Source organism: Podarcis tiliguerta (genome assembly GCF_965153285.1).
Source record: "Podarcis tiliguerta genome assembly, chromosome: 2".
In the NCBI taxonomy this organism is placed as follows: domain Eukaryota; kingdom Metazoa; phylum Chordata; class Lepidosauria; order Squamata; family Lacertidae; genus Podarcis; species Podarcis tiliguerta.
The window spans coordinates 114,752,145-114,771,769 of NC_139535.1; the positions used below are offsets into that span (position 1 = coordinate 114,752,145).

General features: G+C 44.9%; 1 protein-coding gene across 1 annotated transcript; it reads left to right on the forward strand.

Annotated features, from left to right (window-relative positions):
• The first annotated feature begins 1,752 nt into the window (after window positions 1-1,752).
• ETAA1 (ETAA1 activator of ATR kinase) lies at window positions 1,753-17,577 on the forward strand. The gene is made up of 6 exons (XM_083427399.1): window positions 1,753-1,987; window positions 4,940-5,077; window positions 6,467-6,543; window positions 9,351-9,469; window positions 10,477-12,473; window positions 16,823-17,577. The coding sequence occupies exons 1-6, from the start codon at window positions 1,837-1,839 to the stop codon at window positions 16,933-16,935; spliced, it is 2,595 nt and encodes an 864-aa protein (XP_083283525.1). The 5' UTR covers window positions 1,753-1,836; the 3' UTR covers window positions 16,936-17,577.
• Window positions 17,578-19,625: the final 2,048 nt, after the last annotated feature.

Sequence of the window (19,625 nt, forward strand, 5' to 3'; positions counted from 1 at the left end):
AATACTTATTTCCTGGGCCAGGTCACAGGCTCACACCTTATTCAAATAGACATATCCTTAAGACAAGATTTGTGAGGAAAGAGACAATGGGGAGGCTTTTTCAGTTTAACCTTGCAGAGAAAGGATTTGGTCAGTTTAGGAAACAAAATGGTTCCAGGTTGGTCTTCCTGTGTTGATCTATGTATGTGCAGTTATGAACATTACCATATATCTAAGACCATAAAATTCCTATCACAAGATGTTGCTGAAATTCAGCTCCCATCAGCTCTGGCCATTGACTATTCTTGCTGGGTTTGCTGGGAATTGTAGTTCATCAACATCTGGATGGCCACAGGTTCCCCCAAGCCTTCTGTGATCCAACACAGAGTAGAGCATCCTTAACCTTGAAAGGCTACTCAGAAACCAACTCATGGAGTTCAACGGGTTTGTACAGAAGCACAGCCTAAACCACAGTTTTTAGGGGTTGAGCTGCAGAAAACACAAGGCATTTTTTTAAATGCATAATAGGGGATCCCTATTAAACTCAGCTGCACTTGCTTGAAACAGTGTTTGATATAATGCAAAGCTTAGGACTCTTTTGTAAGCAGGAGAGGGTGGCAGGTTTTAAAAAAGAAGCAAACTTCTTGGCAGTGACCCTCTCGCTGAAAGGAGAAAGATCTACCTTAGGCTCTGCAGCCCCCGTCGCCTCTCCTGGCCTCGGGGTGGGTCAGCCCTGCTTGTTATTCACCTGGACATAAAATCATAGAATTATAAAGTTGGAAGGGACTCCAAGAGTCATCTAGCTATCTCCTGCTTGGACTACTGCAATGCGCTCTATGTGGGGCTACCTTTGAAGGTGACCCAGAAACTATGACTAATCCAGAATGCGGCAGCTAAACTGGTGACTGGGAGTGGCCGGCAAGACCACATAACACCAGACCTACATTGGCTCCCAGTACGTTTCTGAGCACAATTCAAAGTGTTGGTGTTGACCTTTAAAGCCCTAAACGGCCTCGGTCCAGTATACCTGAAGGAGCGTCTCCACCCTCATCATTCAGCCCAGACACTGAGGTCCAGCTCCGAGGGCCTTCTGGGATCCCCTCACTGTGAGAAGCCAAGTTACAGGGAACCAGGCAGAGAGCCTTCTCGGTAGTGGCGCCCGCCCTGTGGAACACCCTCCCACCAGATGTCAAAGAGAACAACTACCAGACTTTCAGGAGACATCTGAAGGCAGCCCTGTTTAGGGAAGCTTTTAATGTTTGATGTATTACAGTATTTTAATATTTTTTTGGAACCTGCACAGAGTGGCTGGGGAAGCCCAGCCAGATGGACGGGGTATTAATAATAATAATAATAATAATAATAATAATAATAATTGAAGCACTTGCAGTGCAAGGATCTCAACATGTGGTTCCCCATTCAGTGTGAAACCATACTGACTGCTTCGTTTTGGAAATGTACTAGCAGTTTCACTGCTGCACCACCAGGAGGGCACGGTACACTGCAGTTGCACATGGAAGCTCCACTCCAAGACAGACCTGGCATCTATTAACCTGTGTCTGAGTCCCTCCCTTAAAGTCTTTGAGGCTGACCCCACCCCACATCCCGAAGGGCTCAGTGAGAGGAGCGTGGCCCCTTTTAAAAAAAAAGCTGCGTCCCTACTGGACGCAACGCCCGCTGCGCGCACATCCGAACGCTCGCTCCGCTCCTCTTCCTCCAATCCCCTTAGCTTAAGTCCTGACCAATTGCGGCTCCCGGAGAGCCGGCGTCGGCCAATCAGCGCCGGCTAGTGACGCCGGCCAAAATGGCGGCGCCGTGAGTTTTGGGCGCGCTTCGCCGCCGCCGCGGGGATCTTATATGGCGGCTAAGCGGCGGAAGGCGGCGGCCAGAGCGGAAGGGGAGGATTTTCGCCTCCGGAGCCCCGTGAAGCGGAGCAGCAGCAGGCGGCGGAGACCCGCCGAGGGCGCTCAGGATGGAGAGAGTCCCCGCAGGCAGCGCGGCTCCGAGGGTGAGGCTCCGTGGGGGGACGAGCGCCCCTTGTCCCCGCGGGTCCCCCGAGGCACCGACCTCCTCGGCGGGTCCCGCCTGCCTCGGCGTCACCTCCGCGCCCTCGCAAAACGGCAGCCGCCCTTGGCTGAGCGGGAGTTTACTCCCGAGTAAGCAGCACGTAGGCAGAGCATCCCACGGAAAGGGTCTCTTACTCTTCCCCTGCCCAATCCCCTGGTGCCATCCTGGCACGTGCATTCCTCACGGGCTGGGGGGGAAATAATATTAGCCTCCATGGATAATTCGGGGAGGGACAGCCGTGTGCGTTGTTTAGGGCGAAAGCCAGCGAGGGGCTTGTGCCTTAAAAGACTTCCCTACATATATATGGGGGGGGGGTATGTAAGTATACACACACACACATATAGTATATACAGTCATACCTCGAGCTGAATGTGCTTCGGGTTGAGCGTGTTCGAGTTGCGCTCTGCGGCAACCCAGAAGTAACAGAGCGCGCTACTTCCGGGTTTCGCCGCATGCGCAGACGCTCAAAATGACGGCACGCGCGTGCGTGGAAGTGGCGAAACACGGCACGCGCCGTTGCATCTTGCGTTCCGTTTGGGATGCGGACGGGGCTCCAGAACGGATCCCGTTCGCATCCCGAGATACCACTGTGTATATATATATATATATATATACACACACACACACACAGCCACCCACCCACCCACACATATATATACATACATACACACACACAGAGCCACACGCCCACACATACATATATATACACAAACACACCCACCCATAGCCACACCCACCCACACATATGTACACACACACTCACTCTCAGTGTGGTTCACAGAACAAATTCACTACGACACCTGCTAGCCTTTACCAGCCGGGTGCCCACCAGATGTTTTGCATTATACAAGGCCCCCGGTTTGCTTGCTGGTTGTAACGGAAGCAGGAGCCTGAAGCCAATTGAGATCACCTGGTTGGGAAAGGCTGGTCTGTGCTGCAGTAGTTTTGTAAGTCTTTTAAGAGGCTGCGGCACTCTTTGCACGTTAATATGTAGAACCCATGCAGAAGAGGCTGTGTGCCCGACGGAAAGAGTGCTTCCTGGCACCTAGAATAATAATAATAATAAAAATCTTGTGTAAGCGCTAAGGGACACTTGCAGATGAGTTTTAATTCGAAATTCATAGTTGCTTGTTGCTGCCCTCGATTGAAAGGTGCCCACTGACCCACAAATGCCTCTCTTGGGAAAACGGCAGACCCTCCCAAGCTACAGTTCATAAACATCTTGGTTATTAAAAACTGAAGCCAGCACTGAAGAACAAAAGGTTATAAAAATAGGAGTTGCATATGTGCTTTGATATGCTGAACAACAACAAGTTTATTAGGTGGTTTTCCAAGACCCCCAGCAATTTTCAAGTGATTCAGGAAAAGCTTGAGAGCCATTGTTTTAAAAAGCAAGAATTGCAATATGCTACAGTAAGAGAGGAGAGAAAAGAGAAGAATAGCTGGTGTCATATTGATTGATTGTGGCAGCTGTGTTGGTATATTGCCCCCTCAGGTGCAATATTTGTCCATGTTGCCATGGAGGTATACACTAGTGTACTTGTCAAGAGACTACTCGTCTCATCACATCCTCGTGCAAAGGTTGAGCCTTACTCTGTGAATTATCTTCCAATAATGTTACTAGACCTGCAGGATAATTAACTGGTTTTAGGTGAATAGATTGCAGCCAGCTGTACAAACTTGCATATATTTTTGCCTCTGACCCACCTTTCCACTGCCATGTAGTCCTTGGAAGGCTGCCCATCCTCTGGCTGAAAAAAGTCCATCCAGTCCCCACTGCCTGGTCTGCATTTTAGAATCATAGAATTGCAGAGCTGGAAGTGGAGTATTCCTGGACTTGGGCCTAGAAAGTTAACATCATCTTAGAACCTGGGCTGCACTTTTGTTCTTTCAGAATGGCAAATAGCTTCTGCAATTACCGGTATGTAGAGCTCCAGGGAAGCCAGTGTGATTGGTCCTCAATCAAACATTTAGGATGGGGCAGAAGAAAACTGATTGAACCCTGCTGTAGCTCAGTGGTAGAACACCTGTGTTGCTGAGCAAGAGATCCCAGTTCAATCCCAGTATCTTCAGGTAGAGCTGGGAAAGACTTGTGTCTGAAACCCTGGACTTGTGTCTGAAACCCTCAGTGTAGTCAGTACCCTTTTTTTTTTTTTTTTTAATAAAAATTTATTAGATATTTTATACTTATAAAAGAAAAACAATACACAGATTCAACAAACAATACATCATCAACAACAAAATAAAAAAGAAAAAAATACAGTACAACAATGCAACATAAGAAAAAAAAATACAAAAACACAAATCCAAATTTTTGTATCCAGATCATTCATTAGCTTATTTCCTCGACTTCCTCACACCTCCCTTTTTTGTATTCTGGTTCAAATTATCTGGTTCAACAAATCCTTTCCCTCTTCTTCAATTTAGTCTGTAATTTATCATAACATAATTTAACTTTCAATTTCCCAATTTAACACATTAACACTTAATGTTTGTATAATTCTTAATAACCCTTCTGCTAAAACCATATAACTTCATTCCAATATACTTCTAACATTCATTAATTTTGCAGTATTTCTGTAAATATACTTTAAATTTTTTCCAATCTTCTTCCATTGACTCTTCTCCCTGGTCTCGGATTCTGCCGGTCATTTCCGCCATTTCCATGTAGTCCATCAGTTTCATCTGCCAAGTGTAGTCAGTACTCGGCTAGATGGACTAGTGGTCTGACTTTATCTAAGACAATTTCTTGTGTTGATAAATATTGCCTGTATTGGTATATCTGCTCCACTCAGTTTCACATCTTGAACTGCTTCATTAGGGTGCAGAAATCACATGTAACACTTTGCTTATTTCTACAGAAGTGTTTTTGTTTGTGCATGTATTCACACAGAAACAAGTTCATATAAGACTCCGAAAAGAAAGCTGCCTGCCAGTTCACGTTTGCCTATATTCAGTTCTCCTTCAAATGAAACTGATGTACAGCAAGAAATCTTCTGGGATCCTCAGTCGCCAAGTGCATATAAGCTAGGTATCTACTTATTATCATTCTTATTTCATGTCTGCCTTATTTATATCAGTATTTAATCATTTGGGAATATATGGTGAGAGAACTAAATGGTCTAGTGCCAGTTTGTCTGAAGGGTCACCTGTTTCTGTACGCACTTGTCTAATCATTAAAAGCTTCAGCTGAGGGCCTGCTATTGTCACCCCTAACTTCAGAGGGGAAGTGGGTAGCATCAAGGAGTTGGGCTATCTTTGTGCTGGTTCCCTGGTTGTAGAGCTCACTCTGTAGGTTCTTTCACTAGGGTGCTATAGAGTTGGTAAGGTAAAGGTAAAGGGACCCCTGACCATTAGGCCCAGTCGTGACCGACTCTGGGGTTGTGGCGCTCATCTCGCTTTATTGGCCGAGGGAGCCGGCATACAGCTTCCGGGTCATGTGGCCAGCATGACTAAGCTGCTTCTGGCGAACCAGAGCAGCGCACGGAAACGCCGTTTACCTTCTCGCCGGAGCGGTACCTATTTATCTACTTGCACTTTGACGTGCTTTCGAACAGCTAGGTGGGCAGGAGCAGGGACCGAGCAACGGGAGCTCACCCCATCACGGGGATTCGAACTGCCGACCTTCTGATTGGCAAGTCCTAGGCTGTGTGGTTTCTGTGTGCTAATTAAAAATAAAGAAAACGTTTCTTTTCCTCTTTAAGTATCTAGATACTTAAGTATACTTAAGTATACTTAAGTATCTAGGTACAGTCATACCTCGGGATAAATGCGCTTCAGGTTGAAAACATTGGGGTTGCACTCCGCAGTGACCCGGAAGTAACGGAGTGCGTTACTTCTGGGTTTCGCCGCTTGCGCATGCACAGACGGTCAAAATGACATCACACGCATGCACGGAAGTGACGAAATGCGACCCGCGCAAGCACTGTTGCGACTTGCTTTCCGTTCGGGATGCAAATGGGGCTCCGGAACAGATCCCATTCGCATCCCGAGGTACCACTGTACTTGATTTTTAGGAGATGCAAGTGGGACTGCAACAAAATGTTGCAGTATATCTACCATCAAAGTGTCTGCTGGTCTCCAGTGTACTTTCCAAACAGGGCATTCCACTCTCTCAGTGCTGATTCTTGTCAAATGGCATTTTAATTATGGATTGGATTGATATTTTGTATAGTATTTGTAAACTGCCTTAGAGATCTTGCCACTGAAAAATGGAAGAGAAAATTTACCAACTTTGATTTCCTATTCCAACTTTGGAGCATATGGTTTTAATTTTTTTTTACTGCCATCACACTATAAATTCTGTTATGCAGGAAGTCATACACTTAAATATTTGCAGGGGCTAGTCTGCTAAGTTATGGAAATCTCCATCGTCTAGTGATTACCAGTTGCTAGAAAGGTTTTTGTTTTTGTTTTTCAGGCAATGGACAAAAGAAGCAGTTGGTTAGTGGGCATACGGTAGAGATTTCAGAAATTGTTAATCGGATCGCTCCCCATGTAAGTATTACTTCCTAAGGTAAAGCTGCATAGTCCCAACCCATTTTCTTTCTTTTGCAGAAATAGCCTTCATTGTGAAAGGAGTTTTTTCATGAGAAATTCTAATGTCTGTATAGTTAGAAAGGAAACTTGGATAAAAGTAAACCATATCTACAAATTCAAGTAGTGTAGAGTTAACTGATGTTATCATTAATATTAGCATGTAGCTTTTCACTTTAGGAGATATACCGTAAGTGAGACCTGCAACCAACCATTGCAGGGCTTTCTCTTTCTTAACAAGGAGGACTCTGTTTGGAGTTCTAGCCAGCTATTCCCTCAAAACAGGTCATTAACAATCAGCATTCTGTGGTTCCTACTCATGCTTGGTTCTCAATTGGGCTTGTGATGTGGGGTGCCCTCTTCGGTTTGTTTTTTCATCTTTGTTTTCCCCCAAAGCATTGTGGGGATACTGCCAGGGAGACAAAGTCCATCATGACTCCACGTCGTCTCCGGACGTCCATTGATCTCCCGTAGACACGCAGTATCAGCAATTAGCGACACGAGCTCCAGAAATAGCTTGCCACATTCCAGAGCCGATGCACGCTCTTATCAGCAGATAATGCACAGCGAAAGATGCACCCAGGAGAGCATTATTTACAAGTTTATTCAGCGTTGGTCAGAACAAAGAAAAACATGACTGCCTGCTTCAATGTCTCCGGCAGAGAGAGAGAGAGAGAGAAACGAAAGCAAAGACACAACATAAACATCCTGTGAAAACAGGAAATACGCAGACTCTGTGACTCAAAGCCTGCTCCCTTTTAAGGTGGAACGGAAATATCCTAACAAGCATAGTGTTTCTTTAACTCTGTCAGCAGCCACAACCTGACTAAAGTATTAAAGAGAGTGGGTTGTCATAGTCAGAATAAAGCCATTGGGATTAATGGAAATCGCTAACTTGGATCCATTAGTTTCACTGGGTTTACTCTGAGTAGAACTTAGTGGGATGCAACCCAATAGTACTAGCAGACTACAAGAAAAGAGTTTCAGGGGCCATGAAACGTGACTGCCCTCTCTTCACACTCAAATCTGCATAATTACCTAGAGCAAGAGTACAAGGCAAGCAGCGGATGCTGTTCCATCTCCTCACTCTTGTCATTCCTTGCATGCTTATAGAAACGGGACATGAACAGGCAGTAACAGCAAGGAGGAAAAGGACCAGACGGCTCCAGAGAGTGGCACCAAGCCCTCTGCAGCGTTGTAGACCTTGACATCAATGCCTGCTCACTACACTTTGTGTTCAGCAGAGCCAGTGTGGTGTAGTGGTTAAGAGCGGTAGTCTCGTAATCTGGGGAACCGGGTTCGCATCTCCGTTCCTCCACATGCAGCTGCTGGGTGACCTTGGGCCAGTCACACTTCTCCGAAGTCTCTCAGCCCCACTCACCTCACAGAGTGTTTGTCGTGGGGGAGGAAGGGAAAGGAGAATGTTAGCCACTTTGAGACTCCTTAAAGGGAGTGAAAGGCGGGATATCAAATCCAAACTCCTCCTCCTCCTCCTCCTCCTCCTCCTCCTCTTCTTCTTCTTCTTCTTCTTCTTCTTCAGCAACTGATGGCATTCTCTTTCTTCTCTTCTACCCCAGTTTCAACCTGAAATATAACAGTATCCCCCCCCCCCATGGTTCCTAAGCTGTACAGCATCCTCCATAGAGAAACCCACCTGTCCACGTCACTGCTTGGTTTTCAGCCGGCAGCGGGGTTGTGGCTTTTTAAGGAGGATTTTGGAGTGGGGTAGTTGAGTCTCTGTTCTATGGACGTACTCTGCAGTCATTCTGAAATTTTGCCCTTTTTCTGTTGTTGGCTGTGTCTCTTGGACTAGGATATTATTTAGACGGTTTTGCTGGGGGTGGTTGTTGCTGTTGTCAATATTAAGTTTTGTATCTTTATTTTAGATCTTACGATTTAAGCGGAAATTGTTTAATTTAGTTGTGTACAGTGGTACCTCGGGTTACATACGCTTCAGGTTACATATGCTTCAGGTCACAGACTCTGCTAACCCAGAAATAGTGCTTCAGGTTAAGAACTTTGCTTCAGGATGAGAACAGAAATTGTGCTCTGGCGGCGCAGCGGCAGCAGGAGGCCCCATTAGCTAAAGTGGTGCTTCAGGTTAAGAACAGTTTCAGGTTAAGAACGGACCTCCGGAATGAATTAAGTACTTAACCCAAGGTACCACTGTACTTTTGATGTTTTGATTATTTGTAACTACTTTTGTTATGTTTATAACTATGTAATTTTTTTCCATGTAAGCCACCTTGAGCGTGGTTTGAACTATGAAAAGAAGGCATACAAATAAAATTACCGCATTTTTCGCTCTATAAGACGCACCAGACCACAAGACGCACCTAGTTTTTGGAGGAGGAAAACAAGAAAAAAAATATTCTGAATCTCAGAAGCCAGAACAGCAAGAGGGATCGCTGCGCAGCGAAAGCAGCAATCCCTCTTGCTGTTCTGGCTTCTGGGATAGCTGCGCAGCCTGCATTCGCTCCATAAGACGCACACACATTTCCCCTTACTTTTTAGAAGTGAAAAAGTGAATCTTATAGAGCAAAAAATACGGTAAGTTTGTATTAACGGTATTGGTGGTAATGCCTGGATTATGTTAATAGTATTGTTATTATTATTACTACTGTCACTATTGCTACTTTTTGATGAGAAAAGCAGAATATGAACGTTGTAATAAATAAATGCTTTTAAAAATAGTTTTGAAAGCTGGTACAATTGATTGATACTCGTGTTTAATAAGGGCGTTCACATATTTGATTCTTACTGTTCAGGATGAAAAACCTGCCTGCTCTGAAGGATCTCTTCTTGGGTTTTGGATTGGGGATGACGCAATTCCATGTACTCCTGGAATGCCAAAAGTACGATGCAGAACAAAAGTAAATGGCACAAGGTGTGTTTTATTCCAAAATGAATTCTTTCAGAATGTTAATTAAATCCACGAAACTTGTAGATATAAAGTTTGTAACCTAAAATAGATTGATTTCCCTCTCCAGAATGGTAGCTCCATGATTATGAAACACTCTGCTGGTGAAGATCTACTGTCCTTCCTCTATATCTGCTATTAGACTGCAATACAGTACAGTGGTACCTCGGGTTACAGACACTTCAGGTTACATACGCTTCAGGTTACAGACTCCTCTAACCCAGAAATAGTACCTCAGGTTAAGAACTTTGCTTCAGGATGAGAACAGAAATCGTGGTCCAGCGTCATGGCAGCAGCAGGAGGCCCCATTAGCTAAAGTGGTGCTTCAGGTTAAGAACAGTTTCAGGTTAAGAACGGACCTCCGGAATGAATTAAGTTCTTAACCCGAGGTACCACTGTACATGCTTAGTTAGGAGTAAGTCACATTGAACTTTATGGAACTTCAAGCTCTAGGACAGTTAGTGAAAGCCTTATAGTTTGAGGCCATTTTTAATAGAATGTAGGTTTGAAATTGTCTTCTATTGGCTTTTAATTGCCGTTGCTGTCTTATTTTAATTATTTTCATTTGCTTATCTGATACTGTGGTTTTAGGTTGTTTGATGGTGATTTGTTGATTGTTTCATTTTGTAATCCTTTGCTTTTATATGTAAGCTGCTTTGAATACCCTTAGAAAAGTGGGGTAAAATAATGAACCGAAGAGTAAAAAAACGTGCCTCATTTGAGTTACACTGTATGTTTTCTAATAGCTATAAAACAAGTAAGCCATTTCAAAATGCATTGTGTTCCTAATATGTTGTATTATTTTATTGTTGTTAGCTGCCCTGAGCCCGGCTTTGGCTGGGGAGGTCGGGATATAAATAATTTATTATTATTATTATTATTATTATTATTATTATCATCATTATTATCATTATTATCATTATTATCATTATTATCATTATTAATGCATTTTCACCTTCTGCTCATTCTCCTAGAGGACTTCAGTTGAGAAACAGAGAAGAGGAGCTTATGAAGTTGGCAAAGCAATTTGATAAAAGCATGACTGATGCAATCCAGGATCAAAGTGCTCCATCCCATAATAGCCACATTTTATCAGAGGCAATGATATCAGTTGAACATCAAGATGAAGCACAGATGGAAAATCTCCTTGGAGAGCATCCCCAAACTGATGATGTCTTGCCCTTTGGAGAAGTTAAGAAGAGTGACGGGACAGTTGAGCACTGTGAAAACAGCAGCCAGAAGTCCATAGATCTTGATGCTGAAGGAGCTCTCAATGCTCTCTTTGATGGCCCTACCCAGCAATGTAGTGGTCAGCTGAGCGAAGGCCTGTCCGATTGCTCATTGAACGATAGTTTGCTGGAGGAAGGGTGCCTTCCAGTTGAATTCACAGCGGCTACTGAATCTGTGATTGAAGATGCACATCAGAGACAAGATTCATCACCTGCTACGAGATCTATGGAGCACTTGCCTACTGAAAAAGCTAAAATGGCTTCTGAACAAACGGTTCCAAGTGCAGTCTCTTCTGAGATAGAATCTGTTGTCTCAAATAAGCTTGATGGGATTGTGGGTGATGATTTTGATGACTGGGGTGCTGATTTGCTGCCAGACGATTCATTTCTAATGCAAATTACTCAGAACCCTGAAGTGATCAATGTTCCACAAAATACTTTAGCTCATACTTCTAACGAAACCAGTGAAACAAAGGAAGGAACTACAGATTCTGAGAAACCTTACAGTGCCCATTGTGCAGTTTTAAATTCCTCTAACAGTGTTCCGGCATCACATGCTGCTGAAAAGCAAAGTGTTAAGATAGGAAAGGCAAAGGGTGTCCTGTATGACGAATGTAATTTAAAACCCAATAAACTAAACTCTGTTTCTAAAAGTCAAAACAAAATTTCTGCTTCAGTGAAACCTGAAAAGGAGAGTATATGGGAAGGCTTTACTCAACTGAAATCTGCCACTGGCACCAGTTCTTCTGGGAAAAAATCTGCTTTTTCAGTACATTCTGATGTCCCTGTATTACAGACTGAAAAATGCAGAAATGGTATGCACAGTATATGCCATCTGTCATCTACGGTTTCTGCCAATACAAGGCCTCACGACCTAAAGAAAGTGGCTAAGCAAGTCAGCACAGGTCATCTAAAGCAAATGGAAGTGTCAAAGAAGAATGTGTTTTCATTTGATGATTGGAACGAGCCTAGGTTCTCGGATCAAGTTTTAGAATTGTTTTGTGATTCCGATAGTCTTTGGGGCACAAGTTGTGATGGTGCTGATGACGACGACTTGCTTTATCAAGTCTGTGGGGATGTAGAAAAAACTAGTCTGAGCCAAGTTGCGGTGAAAGAGAACGAAAAAGCTAAATTGGCGATAGGAAATGCTTCCACGTTAGAGGTTGGTTCTTGCCTCTCAGGACCCACGCAAGAACTTTCTAACGTCCCACAGCCTCAAAAGAGCCGTATGGGTAGGAAAACCTTCTCGTTCCATGCTCCTGCTACAGCTACTACACTACGTATGAACGAGAGCTGCTCAAATACTTCTGACAAGCACAGATGGGCACAGTGTAACACGGACAGCATAAACCGTGTTCCAGGGCAACTCAATAGGTCAAGTTCAGTGCCTGGAGACTGTTTCACTTCTCTAACTGACTCAACTACTCTCTCAAATATGTGTCTGAGTGTTAATAATATACGGTGGCAGAAGGACCTGTGCCATGTAAGCAAAGTACAAAACAGTGGCAGTATTAATCAAGTGCTAGCTGAGAAATCAAAGTGTGCGTTCAGGAAGAGCTATAGTTCCCAAGACCTAGGAATGGACCATAAAAATGTAAATGCAGGCAACCTTTCAAGAACAAATGTAGCATTGGGGGAAAGCAAGAACCCACCAAACGTCCTGCTGCAGACAGTGAAGAACCTGAGCACAAAGCCAGTCTTTAAGAGGCACCTATCTGAGTGTTTCTCCCAGTCTGAAACAGGTAGGTTTTCAGAATAGCAAGCTGACTGTTAATTTAGACTTCATTTTAAGCATAAATGACTGGGAAGGTTTTCAGGGTCAGCCGATGTCTTTTTAGGCAGTCCTGAAAAACAAGATCTCGAAATTATTTCCTTATTCCCTTGCTCACATGTTGACACGTTGATATCCATCAAAGGAACGTAAGATTTCTGAAATTCCTTGGTTTTTTGAAGCTCAGTGGCTTGGTTCACACGAAACATTGAGCCAACTATGGTTTGTTTGTATATCCAAACCTACCCCGGCAACTTAACCATGGTTTATTTCTAGATGACAGATCAGAATATGAAGTGGTAGTTTAAGTTGGCTTCTCAGCAGGTCCAGACCTGCTCTCCTGACTTAATCCTGTGTTGTTTCAGAGCCATACCCTTGATATTTCCCCAGCTGTAGAAATGCAAGGCAAGAGCAGTTAAATAATAAAATCAATATTTGGTGAAATACGCCATGGTTACGTTGCTGGACTTGTTCAGTAAGCCATGGCTTAGTATTTTGTGTGAATGCAGTTTGTTAGAATGGAGAGTTCTTAGAAAATGGTAGGATGGAAAGCAATAAAATAAGCAGGGAACTGTATTAAGGGGAAGGTCGAGGACTAATTTTTTTTGCTTGAACACTGAGTCTGTGGAGATTTTTCATCTGCTCTTGGGAGTTTTTTGCATTCTGCAGTACAGTGGTGCCCCGCAAGACGAATGCCTCGCAAGACGGAAAACCCGCTAGACGAAAGGGTTTTCCGTTTTGGAGGTGCTTCGCAAAACGAATTTGCTATGGGCTTGCTTCGTCTTGCGATTTTCGTCTTGCGATTCCTGGGGTTTCCCCCCCTCCCCCCCCTTTTTCCCAAGCCCCTAAGCCGCTTAACAGCTGATCTAAGCCGCTTATCAGCTGATTTAAGCCGCTAATAGCCTTTTAGCAGCTAATCCGCTAATCCCTTAAGCCTTTAATAGCTGCTAATAGCCTTTTAGCAGCTAATCCGCTAATCCCTTAAGCCTTTAATAGCTGCTAATAGCCTTTTAGCAGCTAATCCGCTAATCCCTTAAGCCTTTAATAGCCGCTAATAGAGCTAATAGCACTAATCCGCTAATGGTCTTGCTTTGCAAGACGAAAAAACTGCAAGACGAAGAGACTCGCGGAACGGATTCTTTTCGTCTTGCGAGGCACCACTGTACTTCATGCTGTTTCAGGTAATGTTGTAGCATAACAGTAGTATTGCCCAGCGGCGGAATACTTATGAGTATAGTGCACTCTCTCTTTTTGTAGTATTTGTTAATCACTATCAATTAAAATATCTAGAAGAAATGTCACCAGAAATGTTTTTGTAACATGTAAATGGTGGCTTTAAAAATAATAACATTATTTGCCAAATTCAGATTATTTTAATAACAGACATTGTTCTAGAAGAGGAAGATGCGAGCCATCGAGAGAGAGGTAGACCAGCAGGGCCCACAGGCTTTTGCCCTTGAGATCCTGTTTAAGGCCCATTTTAGTTCCTGAACCTGGATTAGACACCCCTAGACATAAGCACTTTGGATTAGTTTTTGTGCAATTGCATAGATGAGAAATTGTGCAAAAGCTGCTTGTTTGCATAGATCTTGATATGCCTGTTTGCTGAGGAAGCCACACTGTAGTAGCTTTTAGGCACAGAAGCCTCACCTTCTGGAAATGGAGGCCTTTTTTCAGTCACTTCCTGTTTTGAAAACCAAACACATTTTAGTAACCATGTGGGTTAGAAGCTTACCATAGAATTGTAGAGTTGGAAGGGACCACAAGGGTCATCTAGTCCAACCCCCTGCAATGCAGGAATCTTTCACCCAACGTGTGACTCAAACCCATGTCACTTAGCTCAATCGGTGGACCATAAGATTTTAATCTAACTTTCTTTTCTTTGAAAATGAAAGCGGAGATTGTTAAGTCTCTCCCTCATTGGTGTGTCACAAACTAGCAGACAGATAAAACGACCTTGTCTGTTAGACATTAAAGGCCTAGCAGCGCACAGGGAACAAAATTTAGAATAATGCAACAGGCTTAATGTACTATTGTGGTTACAGGTAGGTAGCCGTGTTGGTCTGCCATAGTCGAAACAAAATAAAAAAAAAATCTTTCCAATAGCACCTTAGAGACCAATTAAGTTTGTTATTGGTATGAGCTTTTGTGTGCATGCACACTTCTTCAGATACACTGAAACAGAAGTCACCAGACCCTTATACAGTGGTACCTCGGGTTACATACGCTTCAGGTTACACACTCCACTAACCCAGAAATAGTGCTTCAGGTTAAGAACTTTGCTTCAGGATAAGAACAGAAATTGGGCTCTGGCGGCGCAGTGGCAGCGGGAGGCCCCATTAGCTAAAGTGGTGCTTCAGGTTAAGAACAGTTTTAGGTTAAGAATGGACCTCCAGAATGAATTAAGTACTTAACCCGAGGTACCACTGTATATAGTGAGAGGGTAGGGAGGGGTATTACTCAGGTTTACGTCAACAGGTTTACCACACCTATCAGCCAATCACCCATTCCCATCACCCTTCTGAATAATACCCCTCCCCACCCTCTCACTATATATAAGGCTCTAAGGCGCTACTGGAAAGAATTTTTGTACTATTGTGGGTTACTGATGCAAATACAGTGATGCCTCGCAAGACGAAATTAATTTGTTCCACAAGTTTTTTCGTTCTACGAGTTTTTTCGTCTTGCGAAGCACCACTGCATTTAAACACTGACAACGGCGGGGAGGGGCTGGGAGAAGCAGGACAGCTGCCGCAGCCGGTACCTCAGACTCAGCCGTGCGTTGTGGCCACCGTGCGACGCGGCTGCTGAAGGGCGGCGGGGCTCAGGAGCGCGACTCGGCGGAACCGCCACCATCCTCTTCACCTGAGGGAGAGAGGGAGAGAGAGGTGCTCGCGGCAACGGCTCTCTGAGGGGAGCGCGCGAGGAGTGGGCAGCGGCGCGAGGCACCAACCGTCAGCTGGAAGGTAGGAGGGAGCCGGAGGAGCGGGAAAGCGACCGTGCATGCGTGCATTGCGCGTCGCCATGACACGAGAGGCAGGGCCGTTTCGTCTAGCGAAGCAAGCCCTTAGGGAAATCCATCTTGCGAAGCACCTCAGAAAACGAAAACTCTTTCGTCTTGCGAGTTTTTCGTCTTCCGAGGCATTCGTCTTGCGGGGTACCACTGTAAATGTTTTGCTAGGTTATCGTGTCCCAGTCTAGCAACTTCTGGTTATGTCTTCTCCCCCATCAACCTTTGTTATCATATTTATTTAAAACTCACATTATACATGATCCATACTTTGGTAAAACCCAGAAAAGTTTCTCTTCCCAATTTTCACCATTCCCTTTTCTGGTATTGGACAGTACCTTGGGATTCCGATTCCTAATCATTCAATTGGAAGAGCATGAGAATTAATATCAGGGTCATGGTTTTGAGCCCCACATTGGGTGAAAGATTCCTTCATTGCAGAGGGTTAGACTAGATGGTCCTCGTGGTCCCTTCCAACTCTGTTTCTATGATTTATGATCTAATTGAAGAGCTGACTTACAAATGTACAGTGGTACCTCGCAAGATGAATTATCGGGACCGGGGTGGCGCTGTGGGTTAAAGCCTCAGCGCCTAGGGCTTGCCGATCGAAAGGTCGGCGGTTCGAATCCCCGCGGCGGGGTGCGCTCCCACTGTTCGGTCCCAGCGCCTGCCAACCTAGCAGTTCGAAAGCACTCCCGGGTGCAAGTAGATAAATAGGGACCGCTTACTAGCGGGAAGGTAAACGGCGTTCCGTGTGCGGCTCTGGCTCGCCAGAGCAGCTTTGTCACGCTGGCCACGTGACCCAGAAGTGTCTCCGGACAGCGCTGGCTCCCGGCCTCTTGAGTGAGATGGGCGCACAACCCTAGAGTCTGGCAAGACTGGCCCGTACGGGCAGGGGTACCTTTACCTCACAAGATGAATGCCTCGGAAGACGAAAAACTGGCAAGACGAAAGAATTTTTCGTTTTCTGAGTTGCTTCGCAAGACAGATTTCCCTATGGGCCTGCTTCGCAAGACGAAACGTCTTGCGCCTTTTTTTTAAAACCGCCAATTCATTCCTAAGGGAAACCATCAATACACAGTGGTGCTTCGCAAGACGAAAAAATTCACAAGACGAAAAAACTCGCAGGACGAATTAATTTCGTCTTGCGAGGCACCACTGTATTAGAACCATCAACCTTCACTTTGCTTGATGGACATTGACGCAGCGGGTTTTGTATTTGTTGCATTAATGCATTGAAAGGCAAACCTTACTACCTTCAGATCATGACGCTTAATAATTCTGTTACTAATGCATGTCTACTTTTGCAGAACAGAAAAGCAGAAAGTGTTCTCAGGAAGAAATTGCAAGGAAAAAGCAAGAAGCTCTTGAGCGGAGAAAATGGAAAATGCAGGCATCGCTCAAAAATACAGCACCTACCTGAGCTGGCAGATTTGGAAATGGAGGAGTTGGCAGAAGATGGGCAGGAGAATAATCAAAGACACTAAGCAGACATTATTACTCTGTCCTTCTACCTATTTTTTTCACCTTGTTCTGTCCATATTCTTAAACGAAATACCGATAACTGACAAGCAAGGAGCTGCTCTATTTTGTTTCGAGTTTTGAAACACTATTGTTTACATCTGTGAATGGTTTTGCTGGTACTCAGTTACTTTGCTTAACAAGAAGTTTGGCATCAACTGTGCCATGTCAAAGATGTGACAGTTTTTATCTGGGAATATGTGAAAAGTTCAGTGTCTCAAGGTATTTGAATTGAATAGCAATCTTGTTGCGAACCTTCTCCCAATACAAAGCAACTCCTATGCCATTTATTCTAGGGCTTTTGTTGGCATTGTTAGTGGCATGTAGCCATAGAATAAATGAAAAACTGTCATGTTTGGCCTAGGCATCTATTCACAGCTCAAGACCATTTTTATTTTTTGGGTTGCCACAGCAGTATAGGGGGAAAGTGATTTTTTTATTTTGTGAACAGAGAGTACAACGAAGGAAAGTTTTCTAAGATTTATTTATCTTTGTAAATGACGTATACTTTGTAAAATGTGATTAAAAATGGCAACTGCTTCTATCACGTTGCTCTTTTCGGATCCATAAGTGGGAAACGCTTCATATAAAGAATCAGCATCATGCTCCCTGCCATTATGTGTTACCTGCATTATGTGGCGAGCTCCAATAGATGAACTCTTACAGCCCAGCTGGGGAAATTATGGGCCTCCAGATGTTTTTTGGACTACAACTCCCATCATCCCTCACCATTGGCCATGCTGCCTGGGGCTGATGGGAGTTTGAGCCCAACATCTGGAGCCCCATAGGTTCCCTATATTGACAGCAAAGTCTTTTAGCAACAAAATGTTTTACAGCAGTAATAGTAGTAATTTTATTATTGGTACCCAGCCCATCTGACTGGGTTACTCCAGCCACTCTGAGAGGCTTCCAACATACTTTAAAACATAATAAAACATTACACATTAAAAAACTTCACTATACAGGGCTGCCTTCAGATATCTTCTAAAGTTTATATATTCATCTCCTTGACATCTGATGGGAGGGCATTTCACAGGGAGGGTGCCACTACCGAGCAGGCCCTCTGCCTGGTTCCCTGTGACTTTAATTCTCACAGTGAGGGAACTGCCAGAAGGCCCTCGGAGCTGGACCTCAGTGTCTGGGCTGAACGATGGGGGTGGAGACGCTCCTTCAGGTATACTGGGCTGAGGCCGTATAGGGCTTTAAAGGTCAGCGCCAACACTTTGAATTGTGCTCGGAAACATACTGGGAGCCAATGTAAGTCTTTCAAGACTGGTGTTGTATGGTCCCGACAGCTGCCCCCAGTCACCAGTCGAGCTGCCACATTCTGGATTAGTTGTAGTTTCCAAGTCACCTTCAAAGGTAGCCCCACGTAGAGCGCATTGTAGTAGTCCCAAGTGGGAGATAACCCCCTCTGGTGAGACAGTGTGCAGGCAGGTAGGGTTTCAGCTAGCATACCAGATGGAACTGGTAGACAGCCACCCTTGTAGACAGCTGCCCTGGACACAGAATTATCCAGCACCTCCATGGCTTTTTCATTGGCTTATGTCAGGTGTACAAAATGTCGACTGTACTCAACCAGTAGATCCTGGTATGAATTCTGGTTGATCGCCACCCGCCTTCCACTGGAGACATGCCTGAGCAGCCACTGCCTCCTCCAGAGCTCCTCTTGCAGGAGGGGCTGGTTTGACTGCACGCACGCCTATCCCTGCCCCATCGGATGAAGCAGCCAGCATCGGGGAAACAGCCCTGCATGCCCAACCCTGCACCCATCCCTGGGTGGCTAGATCACTGCCAGTTTTTATATTGGATCATGGAGCACAGTCAACCTCAAGTTGGACATGGCTGGCTCATGTGACGTTGGCTTCACAAAGAAAACGGTGGTCTCAGTTCATTTCTATGGGTTGAGTGGGGATGCAGAAGGCAAAGGATGTTGGAGGCCTCTTAGCAATGCCCTGTGGAGTTGAGACATACAGAGTTGTCCGAATTGGCTGGGCCATGTTGCACGTGTCTTCTGAAGCTGAGCAGTGTCTACTCAGGATGGGGAACAACTACGCTTGACAGCCAATGCACTGGTGGGGAACCGGTGGCCCACTAGACTGCAGTGCCCAGCATCCTTGACCATTGGCTGACTACCCCTCACCAGCTGGGGCTGATGGGAGGTGGAGTCCACCAGCAGCTTGAGGGTCTACAGGCTCCCTACCTGTGGTTTAGTACTTGTGAGTTCTAGGCTCTGGCTAATGATTTGCCCTAACCTGGAGCAGGCTGTTCTGCACACAGGAACCTAGCGTAGATGGGTGAGAAGAATCCTTAGTGGTCTCAATCTCTACAGCAACAGGGTTCAATTTCATTAGGAATAATGTTGGGGGGGGGAAATGAGGGGGGAGCTTGTACCCTTTCAGGGACCCTCATATTCATAGTATAACTTAAGGGCACATAGGTGGTTACACAGTATGGCTTCTCTGCCATCTTTCTGCTGCTAGCTGGGAAAAGGATTCTTACAATTACATATAGAAAACTCAAATCTGGAGTCCCCCCCCCCCAACCTTCTAGAGCAGATTTGGGGTTCATGGGGAGAGGAGACAGAGGGGA

Excerpts from the sequence above, each read along its gene's own strand:
- ETAA1 (XM_083427399.1), top strand. The coding sequence starts at position 1,837 with ATGGCGGCTAAGCGGCGGAAGGCGGCGGCCAGAGCGGAAGGGGAGGAT. Across the intron at positions 6,544-9,350 it reads TTAATCGGATCGCTCCCCAT|GATGAAAAACCTGCCTGCTC; the intron begins GTAAGTATTACT and ends CTTACTGTTCAG. Across the intron at positions 9,470-10,476 it reads ACAAAAGTAAATGGCACAAG|AGGACTTCAGTTGAGAAACA; the intron begins GTGTGTTTTATT and ends TCATTCTCCTAG.